Source organism: Tupaia chinensis, unplaced genomic scaffold (genome assembly GCF_000334495.1).
Source record: "Tupaia chinensis unplaced genomic scaffold, TupChi_1.0 Scaffold000076_1, whole genome shotgun sequence".
Taxonomy (NCBI): Eukaryota; Metazoa; Chordata; class Mammalia; order Scandentia; family Tupaiidae; genus Tupaia; species Tupaia belangeri.
In genome coordinates this window covers 2,166,195-2,180,064 of record NW_006159536.1, presented here as the reverse complement: position 1 = coordinate 2,180,064, position 13,870 = coordinate 2,166,195, and the positions used below count along the sequence as shown (strand labels likewise).

The window sequence follows — 13,870 nt, the reverse complement described above, 5'->3', positions numbered from 1 at the left end:
TTATTAACCACTTTTTGACTTTCTGTTCAGTGAGGTCAATTTTTTTAGTTTCCCTGTATGGCTGAGAAGTGGTCTCTTTCTGTTCCTGACTTTTTTCACGTAACATTGTGCTCTAGGCTCATCTCTCTTACCTTGAATGACAGGACTTCATCTTTTTTTGTGAAAGAAGAGTTATTCCAGTGTGTATATTTACCACATTTTCTTTATCCATTTATTTGCTGATGAACATTTAAGTTGATTCCACATCTTGGCTGTTGTCAATAGTGCTGCAGTAAACATGGGTGTATATACTGATTTCCCTTCTTTTGGATATATACTGAGTAGTGGGATTACTGGGTCATAATATAATTATACTTTTTGCTTGTTGAGGAATCTTCATTAAGTTTTCCATAGTGGTTACACTAGTTTACATTCCTACCTGTGATATATAAGAGTTCCCCTTTTTATGCATCCTCGCTAGCATTTGTTACTATTTTTAAAAAATTTTTGCTATAAGGCACATGTCCTTGTCAGAGAAAGAGAAAGGGAGGAAAAGTGAGAAGTCATCCCCCAAGGGGAATGGCCATGCCACAATCCACAATCCCTTCTCCACTCTCCTCTCAGGATTCTGGGCATGCATGCCCATGTACCTGGCATGTTTTCCAACCCACTGGGTCCAGGACTTAAACCATGCAGTCAGCCATGTGGGATTTAGCACTTTCGCCATTATACCATCTGCTGGCCCTGCTTGCCTTTTTAAAAATAAAATTTGTTTTTTTGTTACTGAGTTGTTCGAGTTTCTTATGTATTCTGGATATCAATTCACTGCCAGTTAAATAATTAGCAAATATGGAGCGTATTAAATATGCATAACATGCATGTTTTGGGAGTTCCTTTCTACAATAGAATTTTTGATTAGATAAATTTTGGATGGGGTCCTACCTCGTGAATTAAAAAAATATACCAACAATCATTCATTGCAGTTTACTGTCATTTGGGAATAGAGGTAATCAACAGGATGGTGCTATTGGGGATAACGATTTTAAAAATACTCAAAGTATTTAATGTTTTTGCATGTGTGGTATTAGTCTTACACTTTCATTTTCCTTTCATTTGGTGAGTGTTTTCATTAGATTTTCAATAGCTTCTAAAAATACTTGTTATATTCTGATTTTCAAAGCTTAGGTTTAAGCCATAGGGGTCTCTTACCCTAAAAATTGCCTTACCTATAAATTGAACATAGCATAAAATTTGTTTCCATTTTATTGCTTTAGGTTAATAAATGAAGTAAATTAAAAGAAAAAAAAGGCCAAAGTTTAAGTAATTACTTATATATTCTTTATTTCAGAGGCTGGTTTAATTGATTTATTTGTCCCATAACTGTGAGAAGTCAGAAAAATCAGATTCTCATACTAAAAAATAATAGGTAAGTTCCTGTTACGATAGCATTCTGATTTAATGAAGCTTTTGTTTTCTTACTGGTTTTAAGGTTGTGATTTCATTTTTTTTGTTTTCATTTTAATGATAAAGCTCTTTTGTAGAATAATCTTATTTAGAAATACTCATAACACATCATAAAATGGTTCTGCTACGTATTTTCCAACAGACAAGAGTGTTTAAAATAATTAGAATGAAAAACTTGACAATTATTTGCATTCTGTTTTTGATTTAACAAAACAAAAAACTGCACAATATTAAGTTTTTTACTTAAAATAATCAGAAAATGGTACACACATTGTGTCTGTTATTAAATTGGCTGTGTTTCAAAGTTACCTGTAGAAATTAAAAACTTCCAAATCCTAAGTTCTATCTTAACTCTATTAACTCATAATTTTGGAGGATTTTGCCATTCAGCCTGGTCTGGGAACCACTGCAGTATGTAATATTGAGTGATTACTGTTTACAGTGGATGGAAACTAGGAAGCTATTTGTAGAGAAATCTCACAGCACCAGTAGGAAAAAGAATTCCACCAATTTATTTGGTTTATATAATTATCCGAAGAAAAATGTCTTACATTCCAGAGGCTAATTGCCTTGGTACTCTGATTTTTAGCACCTTTGTTGGGCAGACTATTTCAGAATCTGCCTCTTTGTGACCTGAGCAGACAATGCTTGTGGTTTATTTTATGACAGAGAATCAGAATGTGTGTACTGACAATTCAGATAATCTGGGGTTTCATATAGAAATACGATGGGAAAATTAATAAACTCTAGGAGAGCATAATAAATATAGAAGTAATATGTAATGGATTATATCTTGGAAGTAGTAATTTTTCTTTATAAATTAAGTACTGTATTCTCTGTTACTGAATCAAATTGTAATAACTAATGAGTTATCAGAAAATTGATAAAATTTAGACATCTGCTCTTGAAATGTTGGCAACAAACCACTCTGTCAGGGGATGTGTAATTCTCATCTGTACCCTGGGCTCACTGGTTGATTCAATTGCTCATGGCAACCTCATATATTTTCCTAGTTATGAGAAATAGGAGTGGGTAGGACTTGAGTGAATTTCTGTTTTCTGACGGTTATGGTAGGCATTCGAGTGTGTAGGAAATTATTGTGATTTGGGCCTTTTTTTTTTCTTTTAGTTTGAGTATTCAAGGACAGTAGCCATTTGACTTTGGTTATTCAAGATGCAGAAGAGGCAAGGATATTGCAGCTATTGCCGTGTGCAGTATACCAGCTTGGAACAGGTGAGAGATTCCTATTAAAATATTATCTCAAAGGAGCTAGTTAGGACTTTCTCTTCCCTTAGGTTTTTTAAAAATTCATTTGTTCATTCATTGAACAGGTTGAGAATCTAGGTTGAGCATCCCTAATCCAAAAATCTTAAATTCAGAATGCTTCAAAATCTAAGACTTTCTGAGCTCTGACATGACACCATAATTTTAAAATCCCACACCTGAGTCCTCATGTAATAGGTCATAGTCAAAATGCTGCAATATAAACTTTTGTGTAGAATTATCTTTCAGCTGTATATATAACACAAATTAATTTTGTGTTTACACTTCGGTACCTTCCTAGCCCCAAGATTTCTCATTATGTATATTCAAATATTCCCAAATCTGTGGGTTTAATTTGCATCTGAAAAAATTCAAAATTGGAAACACTTCTGGTTCAGTTTCGGATAAGAGATAAGTGCCAGATATTCTTTTAAGGTTGTAGGGGTAAGACCATAAACGAAGTGATTTCTTTTTTCATGCAGTTTGCATTCTAGTGTGGGAAGACTGAAAATAAATAATCATTTAAATTTGTTACATAACATGTCAGTTTCTGATCAATGTTATGAGGAAAATGAAAGAGGAAAAGGAATGCTGTTTTAGTTAGGATGGCTACAGTTTTATAAGGAAGTGATATTTGAGTTTAGATTTGAATGAAGTTTGGGTGTCAGGCTTATGTATGTATTACTGGGGGAAGAATTTCTCAGTAGAGAAAAGAGTGAACAAGGACAGAGACTGTGAGGCAAAAGAGTGGTTGACATGCTGCCGAAAAGCCAGCAGGCTGGTGTGGCCCTAGTGGAGGCAGGGAGCTTGGTGTGAAGTGATAGGTGAAGAATTCAGAGAAATAGATTTTGTGACTGGCAAGGGGTATGGTAGTTAAGGTACTGTATTCCTACATGGCTGACAGGTCAAGTCCTGGATCGGGTGGCTTGTCTTCTCACTTTCCTTTTCTCTCTTTCTGGTGAGCACATATGCCCTATACCAAATTAAAAAAATAATAATAATTCTTAAAAAATTCTTTTAAAGAGGTTTTTGCTTTAGGACAGTAAGAAGGAAAGTGAGATATATCACTCCTCCGGAGGGGATGGCCACATTCAGTCTCTTTTTCATTCTCCTTCCGGGATCTTGAGCTTACACATAAGCGCCTGGTGGGATTTTCACAGGTCCAGGACTTGAACTGTTGGCTGGTCATGTGGGAGTCCAGCGACGTAACTGCGGTGCCATCTGCTATTCTCAAATTAAATGATTCTTTAAAAAGGAAAGAAAAGACATTGTAGGTTAAGTCAAGGGCTTTGAATTTGAATCTTCCAAGTAAAATGGAAAGCCACCTCAGATTTCTGAGCAGAGGAGGTGATCATCTAACTTGTACTTTAAGAGAATCAGTCTCTCTCCTGTGAGAGGAATGATTGGTATGGAGTTTTTTCTTTTATTTATTTTTATGGTGATATAATTCATACACTGTAAACTTAACCTTTCGAAAGTACGTAATTCAGTGATTTTTTAGTATCTTTACTAAGTGGTGCAAACATCACTACTGTCTAATTCCAGAACATTTTCATCACCCTAAAAAGGAAATCCTGTACCCATTAAACAGTTACTCTCTAGGCCCTTCTATTCCTAACCCTTGGAAACCACTAATCTACTTTCTGCCTCTGCAGGTTTGCCTATTCTGGCTATTTCATATAAATGGAATAATATACTGTGTAATATATTTGTGTCTGACTTCTTTCATTTAGCATATTTTCAAAGTTCATCCATGCTCTAGTGTGTATCGTTAACGCATTCATTTTATGGCTGAATAATGTTCCGTTGTGTGGATATGCCACATTTTATTCATTTAATAATTGATGGAGATTTGCATTGTTTTTACTTTTTGGCTGTTATGAATAATGCAGCTATGGACTTTGGTGTAGAAGTATTTAGGTGGACATATGTTTTCATCTCTTGAGAATTGTAGGGTCATGTGGTAACTCTGTGTTTAAGATTTTTAAGGAGCTGCCACACTATTTTCAAAAGGGCTACACTATTTTATGTCACTACCAGCATTGCATGAAGGTCCCCATTTCTCTATATTTTTGCCAGAACTTGTTATTATCTAGATGGGTCTTTACTTATTTATTTGGTTATAGCCATCTTAGTGAATATGAAGTGGTATTGCATTATGGCTTTAACTTGTATCTCCTTAATGACTAATAACTGACTCCCTAATGATTAATGACATTGTTTCATGTACTGACTGGCCATTTTTATATTTTCTGTGGAAGAATGTCTATTTAGATCCCTTGCCCATTTTTTTTTTTAAAGAATTATTTTATTTTAACTTTACTTATTTACTTATTTTTAAAATTTTACCAGAGAGGGACAAAGTGAGAGAGTGAGAGAGAGAGAGGAGAGAAAGGGAAAGTGAGAAAGCAAGTCGCCAGGTCCAAGACTTGAACCATGGTTGGCCATGTGGGAGTGCAGCACCCTTGACCATTGTGCTACCTGCCGGCACCCCCTTGCCCATTTAAAAAATTATATTATTTGTCTTTTTATTGTTGAATTATAAGATTCTGGGACCAGCAGTTGGCGTAATGGCTATGTTGCTGGACTCCCATGTAGATAGACGACTATGGTTCGAGTCCTGGGCTCGGTGGCTTAAACTCAGGCCGGGCACGTATGCGTGCATGCCCAAGATACTGAGAGGAGAATGAAGGAGAGGGGATTGTGGGGTGGCCATCCCCCCGGGGAGTGATTTTCAGCTTTCTGTCTCTCTGTCTGTCTCCTTCTGGTGAGCGCCTGCACCTTATAGCAAAAACCTCTTCAAAAAATAAAATAAAAAAAGGGTCTTTACATATTCTAGTTAATGGACCTTTATCAGATATATGATTTGCAAATACTTTCTCCTATTCTGTGGATTGTCTTTTAGTTTTTCTTGGTAGTGTGGTTTTATGCACAAAGTTTAAATTTGGCTATGGTTGAATTTATTTTTCCTTTTGTTTTTGATGTCAGAATTGCCTAATCCAAAATTATGAAAATTTATGTTAATGTTTTCTTTTTAAGAGTTTTAGAATTATTCTTACATGTGATCTTTTATCCCTTTTGAGTTAGTTTTATATATGGTATAAGATAGGAATCTAAATTCACTTTTTAGCATGCAGTATTCAGTAGCCTCAGCACCATTCGTTGAGTTAATTATCTTTTCCTCATTTAATTATTTTGCTATTACTGTTGAAAAATCAATTAACCATAGACGTAGGGTTTATTTCTCTATTCTGAGTTTTATTCCATTGATCTTTCTATCTTTCTGAATGCCAGAAACACACAATATTTATTACAGTAGCTTTATAATAAGTTTTAAAACCAGGACATTTGATTTCTTTGTTCCTTTTTTTCAATACTGTTTTGTCTATTTTGGGTCTCTCTATTTTCATATGAATTTTAGGATTACCTTGTCAGTTTCTGCAGAAAGGCTGCTAGCATTTTTATATGAATCTTTTGATAAATTTGGGGAAGTATCCATCTCGTAAGTCTTCCAGTTCATGAATGGGATTTTCATTTAGCTAGGGCTTCTTTCACTTCTTTGAACAATATTTTGAGGTTTTTCAGTGTACAAGTCTTATTATTAGTTTTTTAAAGAATTTTTTGTTTTTTTATTTATTTAATCTTATTTACTATTTTGTTTTGCTTTTTGTTTTTTGAGAGATTTTGCCCTAGGGAGCATGCACTTGTTAGAGAAAGAGAGAGAGACAGACACAGTGAGAGGGAAAGTGAGAAATTATATCCTAGGGGGTGGCCAAGCTGCAATTCCTTCCCTCCATTCTCTTCCTGGGATCTTGGACACACATGCATACATGGCCAGCGTGAGTTCAAGCCACCACGTCTGGGACTTGAACTGTGGTCGGCCATGTAGGGTCCAGTGATATAACTGCTATGCTATCTGCAGGCCCCATTTATTATTATTTTTGTTTACTATAGGGCACATGTGTTCACCAGAGAGAGAGAGAGAATAAGAAAGAAAGCATTCTCAAATGAGGCATGGTCATGTTGCAATCCTTTTTTCTTCATTTCTCTCCAGAGATCAGGATTTTGAGAATGCATGCACACGTGTCTGGTGTATTTTTCCAAGCCACTGGGGCAGGGATTCAAGCCACAGTTGGACATGTGGCACCTGACTCCCTTAACCACTGTACTATGAGGCTGGCCCTGGTTTCGTCATTGTTGTTTTAAGCTTATTTATTTTCTTCATGTGTCTGAAAGAGAGAGACAGACTGTCAGTCACCCCTGACAGGGTCTTAGCATGTTGTGATTTTCCCCAGCCTTCCAGCCAGCCAGGATCATGGGCCAGCCTGTGGGTGCACCAAGTGTATTTGGGTTGACCTGTGATCAGAACTTGGGCCCTTCCCATATGGTTCCAGTATTGAGCAGGGCTCCTTACCACTTGCACCATTGTAGCTGAGCCAAGACTGTCATAATTTAAACCACTGCTGGCACTAAGGCAGTTCAAGGATAGACCTGAAGTCAACATGAAAGAGTTCTAAGAGTAGTAATAGTGGTCAGGAACTAGCAGCCTGATTTAGGTTTTCTGACACCCTTCGCATGGTATTTACATGCTTTCCCCTAAGTATTATTAAGTTAAAATGTTATTAGACCCAACCTGGTGATATAGGCAGTAGGGTGTTGCTGCACAATAATGGAGCCTTGAGGGGAATCTTGAGTCTTTCTGAACCTGCCAGGCATGCCTGTGGTCCTGGCTGACTGAAAGGCTAGGGGAGTCATCATGTGGTGAGACCTTGACAAGGGTGCTTTTGTCTTTCCTTCTCTCTCTCAAGAAATAAACCTTAAAAAGTTATTAAATTATAAATGACAGATGTTGTAAATATGCCACCAGGGACAGCATGATACAGTGACAAGAGCATAATTTTTAGAGTTAGATTCAAGATGTGTTATGTACTAGGTACACAATTATGGGTAATTTACTCTAATTTTTATGACTCAGTCTCTGAATGTCCAAAGGGAACACTGTTATTCAGTGAATATTCAACAAGATTGTCATATAAACTGAATAGCATTAACGTTTGGTACATGATAGGTGCTCAGTTGGTTAAACTTCCTTCCCATTCTGCTTGGTAGTATACTCAGTATTAGTAAAAACAGAATCTTTCCAGCTGTGGAGAGAATTACAAAATAGAAAAATGTAGTGTATTCATTCCAGTATTTTCTTGAAGATAGGATCTTTTGTCTCTGAAGGAAAATGAGGCCTTTATGTGTATTGATCTTTAACATCTGTTACACAGTAATCCAACCCTATTATCTCTTTTAACAGATTTTTATTATGAAAAATATTTGCTCATTGAAATATATAACAATTTATAAGAAAAAATTGAAAATGACCTATGACTGCATCATACTAATACAAAGACACTTAAATGCTTTTAAGATTTTGATGTAGTTTGTTTCATTTACTTATCTATATCTCTGTATATACTTTTTTCTTTTTTCCTCTCTCTTTAAAAAAACAAACAAAACAAAACAAAACTCGTCAGAAGGCCCAGGTATTCACCAGGGAGAGATGAGCAAAAAAGAGAGAGAAAAAGCATCCCCTCATGAGGAGTGGTCATGCCGCAGTCCCTTCTCCATTTTGCCTTCCTTTCAGCATTTTGGATGTGCACATACATGCGCCTGGCCTGTTTCTTAAGCTGCTGGGTCTCACACTGAACGATGTAGTCGGCCATGTTTGATCCAGGCCAAAGGCTGACCTTGCCTGTGCCTATTTTTTCTTTTTAGAATTATTTATTTTGGAGAGGATTTTGCTATAGGGCGCATGCACTCGCCAGAAAGACCAAGAAAGACAGAGAGAAAAAAGCCACCCCCGCCAGGGGGGATGGCCAGGCCACAATTCCTTCTCCATTCTCCTTTTGGGATCTTGGGCATGCAGCATATATGTCCAGCGTGAGTTTAAGTCACCGGGTCCGGGACTCAAACCATAGTCAACTACATGGGAGTCCAGCAACATAGCCATTATGCTATCTGCTGGTTCCCCTATTTTATTTTATTTGTTATTCTTATTTTTTTAGTTTGACCAGAGAGAGATAAAGAGATAAAGGGAATGTAAGCAGTTAGTGTAATGGCTATGTCGCTGGACTCCCATGTAGTCAACCGCGGTTCGAGTCCCAGACCTGGTGGCTTCAACTCATGCCGGGCGCATGTGCATGCGTGCCCAAGATCCCAAGAGGAGAATGGAGGAGAAGGGATTGCAGTGTGGCCATCCCCCTGGGGGATGATTTTTCGCTTTCTGTCTCTCTGTCTCTGTCTTTCTGGCGAGTGCACGCGCCCTATAGCGAAAAAAAATCCCAAAAAGAAAAGAAAAAGAAAGAAGAAAGTGAGAAAGCAAGCTGCTAGGTCCAGGACTCAAACCATGGTTGGCCAGGTGGAAGTATAGTACCTTAACTACCATGCCACTTGCTGGCCCTCTGTCTATACATTTTAAATCTATATTTGAGATAAAACCATGCATGTGATTTTTTGTACCCCCCATTTTTCTCTTAATATTTAACACTTCCCTATGTTGTTAAAAATTCTTTGTAGTATTTTAGATAGTTGTAAAGTGTTACACCTTAGGGTAAATCATAATTTGAGGATTTTACTGTTTAAGAGATTTTTAGTTTTTTATCATTAGGCTGTGATAAGCATCTTTTTTACATAAATCATCCACATTTAAGATGATTTCCTTAAGGTTATTTAGAAAAATGTAATTTTTTTGAAGAATATTTAAAAAAATTTTTATGTATTATTTTTCAACTTGACCAGAGAGAAAGAGACAGGGAAAGTGAGAAAGCAGGCTGCCAGGGTGGGGACTCAAACTGCAGTTGGCCATGTTGTCCAGTGCCTTAACCACCACACCACCTGCCGGACCCAGACAAAGACACTTTTACAGTCTTTAGATGCATATTTCAGAATTATTTTATAGAAAGGGCATGAATTTATACTCCCACCAGGAATATATAATGAATACATTTTGTGAACTCCCATTACTCATGAGTATTGCTCATTTAAAAATGTATTTTTCTTTACAGCATTTATTTAGTGCTCAACACAGAAGCTTGACTAGACAGAGTAGACAACGATCAGGTACCAACACTTTGATGGAACGTTTCTTGCAGGATGTACTGCGGCACCACCCCTATCATTATCAAGAAAGCAGGTAAAGCACTGAGTGGGGTAGATATTTGTGTTAATGTTCCAATGTTTTTTTTTTTTTTTAATTTTGCCAAAGGTTAAATGCACTCATTGCGGGGGGTGGGGAGAGGTGTGGGTAGATGTGAGGTAGTGAGGAAGCACCTCCCCCATGGGTGATGTTCATATACAATCCCTTCTCTTCTACTTCTCCCTCTTTTTGGAATTCTGGCCATGCACATCTGTCAGTGTATATTTCAAGCTGCCAGGGTTCCAACCATGTAGTCAGCCATGTGGGATCCAGCTGCTTTAACCACCACATCAGTAGCTGGTGCCTAGTAATTCCTCTTTTTTTTTTTTTGCTGTGAGGAGTGTGCACTTGCCAGAGATACAGAGAGACAGAAAGTGAGAAATCACCCCCCAAGGGGGATGGCCACACCTTAATCCCTTCTCCTCTATTCTCCTCTCAGAATCTTATTTAATTTTATTCACTTTTATTATTATTATTTTAATTTGACCAGAGAGATACAGAGAGAAAGGGAGAGGGAGGGAGGGAAAGTGAGAAAGCAAGCTGCCAGGTCCAGACTCAAACCATGGTCAGCCATGTGGGACTATAACACCTCAACCATCATACCACCTGCCAGCTCTACCGCCCAGTAATTTTTAAAATGAGTCTCTTAGTCAAGAAATATAAAGTGAATTTTAATCTAGTAACTTCATTTGCAATTTTTAATTTTTCTTAGGTCAAGTAGGAAATTTCACTACAGAAGATGTGGACTACACTCTTTTTTCTTATATGCCTTATGCCAGTAAATAATTATATATCATTAAGGTTTTCATAGTTATAACATAGGATTAAGCAGGGAAAAAAGATGGGAGCAAAAATAGTAGTGAAAATGCCATATTGGGACCAGCAGGTCTTATGGTGGTTAAGGCACTGGACTCCCACAAGGCCAACTGTGGTTTGAGTCTCAAACCTGGCAGCTTGCTTTTTCACTTTTTCTCTCTCAGTATTAATATTGGGTTGTTGGAAAAGGCATGAACATTTTTTGCATAGAAAAGCATAAAATATGTCATGACAGTTTTATTAAAGTCCATAGTTTATTTTGATTTCCTTAGTTTTTACTTAAACTAAATTTTCCTAAACTAAGAGTTCTTTAGTTTTTTTCTGTTTGGGGATCCCATTGGATACCAATTACATTAACTTATCTGCTTAGGTTCCTCTAGTCTGTGATGGTTCATTCTTTGCTTTTAGGTCTAAATATGATGATTCTTAACTCTATGAATTATAATTATTTTTTACCTGTCTGTCTTCTGCTGCTGCTTGAATGTTCCTTGAGAAGCAGCTTAGCTTTTTTTAAGTTTGTCTCAGTACCTAGCATAGAACCTGTTATGTAGTATTAAGGCCTTAGCAGATGGTTGTCTTATGACTGAATTTTTGTCTGTCTTTAATCAATACACATTTTTTTTTTGTACTGAATATCATACTGGGGATTGTCCTATAGCCTAGTAATTAAGGGAGTTGAACTTTACATGGTTAACTGTTATTTGGGCACCAGCCCCAACAGCTTTAAAACACATTAGGCATGTGTGTATGCATGCCCCAGATCCTACTGAGATGGAGAAATGGAGGTAGGGTTACAGCGTATCAGCCACCTCACCTGGGAGGGTGTTTTCTCCATCCCTCTCTGTCTCTTCTCCCTTTGTCTTTCTCTGGCAAATGCTCCTACCCTTTGGCAGTTTAAAAAATAATGGCATTTTACCCCACAGAAATGTACCATTATTATATGCCACTAAAAAATAGAAAAAATAATTTAACAGCAATGTCATTAGGGCAGCTGTTCGTTTATGCAGGGCCTTCAAAAAGTTAATGGAAAATGTGTATTATGAAAATTCTACACATGGATTTAAAAAATTTTTGCAGTGGGACCAGCAGATGGCGTAAAAGTTATGTGGCTGGGCTCCCACATAATTTACTGTGGTTTGAGTCCCATACTCAGTGGCCTAAAACTCACGCCAGGTGCAAGTGTGTGTGTGCCCAAATTCCCAAGAGGAGAGGAAGAAGGGAATTGCTGGGTGACCATCCCTCTCAGGGGGTGATTTCTTGCTTTCTGTCTCTCTGGCAAGCACATGCACCCTATAGCAAAAATTTCTCTCTAAAAAAATTAATTAAAAATATTTTGTACTAAAATAAATCCATTTTCCAGACTTTTAAAAGCCCTCTAATATATGAAAGAATGATCCCTAAAATGCTTTGGGTCAAGCATGTTGTGATTTTGGTAGAATAAAAGTCATAGACTGAATTTAGGTATGAAAAGTTTCAGATCTTTTAAAATACAATGTAATTTAAACTTCTGAGTGGCATATACATACATGTAGACATAATTAAAAAAGCTTTTTTTATGCTCTGCTCTCCCTATCCCATTCATTTCCCTTGATGTCACAGTGTGCCCTTCTATAGATATTCTAAGTGTATAGTTACTTCTCTTGTATTTTACATAAATGATATCTTTGTGCATGCATATTTGCTTCTCACTAACAGCATTTATAATAATTTATCTTTATTAGTGCACATAGAGCTACTTTATTATTTTTTTCAAGAATTTCTTAAATTTATTTATTTATTTATTTAAATTTGACCAGAGAAGGACAGAGTGAGAGAGCGAGAGGGAAAATGATAGCAAGCCACTAGGTCCAGGACTTGAACTGTGGTCGGCCATGTGGGAGTTCATTGCCCTTAACCACCACACCACCTACCAGCCCCACTGCTTTATAATTTTTAAAAACATGTATTGTATTTCATAGCAATTATTTAATCAGTAGCCTATTGATGAGCATTAAGGTTGATTTAATTTATTTGATATTATCCCTCCCATCAACAACAACAACAAAATAAAGAGATAGTAGTGACTATTCTTGTACATTCTTCATTAAATACACGAGGAAGCCAAAAGTATAATCAGTAGGTTGGAGGGTAAGTACATTTCTTATTTATTTATTTATTTTGGGAGAGGTTTTTGCTATAGGGCGCGTGTGCTCGTCAGACAGACAGAGAGAGACAGAGAGACGGAAAGCGAGAAATCACCCCCCAGGGGGGATGGCCACGCTGCAATCCCTTCTCCTCCATTCTCCTCTTGGGATCTTGGGCATGCACGCACATGCGCCTGGCGTGAGTTTAAGCCACCGGGTCCGGGACATGAACCGTGGTCGACTATGTGGGAGTCCATCGACATAGCCATTACGCTAACTGCTGGTTCTCAACATTTCTTATTTTAATATATATTGCCAAATTGTTCTTCATAGAGGTTACTAAACTATGTAGAGATGCACTCATAATCTTAATAGAGGTTAGCTAGTCTTTCCTCCTACCAACAATGCATTAATGTGCCTATATCCTTATATCCTTGCCAAGATGATGTAATAGTTTATATTTCTGAAAGTTTACAGTGTCTCTGGCTTTTTTTTTCCCTTTAAGGCTGTTTACATATAACAACTAATTTACTCCTCAGAACAACCTCAGCAGGGCAAATGGTGGAAATGGAAGCATACAAGGTTAAGTAGCGTCTGTCAAACTTTTTGCTATTTACCACTTGATACCCGAAAAAAATGTTATAAAGTTCTTTTTGTATTTTTTCTTGGGTTTAGAAGCCATTTATGTTTATTAAGTACAGCAGTTGGTGGAGCTACTCCCATCTTCTGCACTGAGGTATTTACAGTATACAGCCTGTGTGATTGCCCTGATTCTTTGTCCTTAAAGTATGACCCGAATAGAAAGAAAATCATGTTTATCATGCCTTTAACATTTTAAACAGACTTTTAAAAAATGCATTTCCTTTTTCTTTGTAGAGCAGTGCAAAATGAGATACTTACGAGTACCGAATCACCTGAAGTGGTTCCATTGGATGAGTCTGTTCCTGAGGAAAAAGCTGAGGATGCTGCTGGAGCTGGGGCTGGAGATGGAGATGGAGCTGCAGCTGCAGCTGCAGCTGCAGGCGGGGGCGCGCGCGGGGGG

The 13,870-nt window shown here is 37.3% G+C and overlaps 1 protein-coding gene across 1 annotated transcript in view; it reads left to right on the top strand.

Annotated features, from left to right (window-relative positions):
• Positions 1–1,324: 1,324 nt before the first annotated feature.
• The window catches only part of ZDBF2 (zinc finger DBF-type containing 2), a 20,699-nt gene continuing 8,153 nt past the window's right edge, over positions 1,325–13,870 (top strand). Inside the window, exons 1-4 of the mRNA XM_027768362.1 lie at positions 1,325–1,405; positions 2,572–2,676; positions 9,759–9,886; positions 13,705–13,850. Of these exons, the coding sequence (XP_027624163.1) occupies positions 2,617–2,676; positions 9,759–9,886; positions 13,705–13,850 (334 nt within the window). The 5' untranslated portion in view covers positions 1,325–1,405; positions 2,572–2,616. The remainder of the gene's footprint in view (positions 1,406–2,571; positions 2,677–9,758; positions 9,887–13,704; positions 13,851–13,870) is intronic.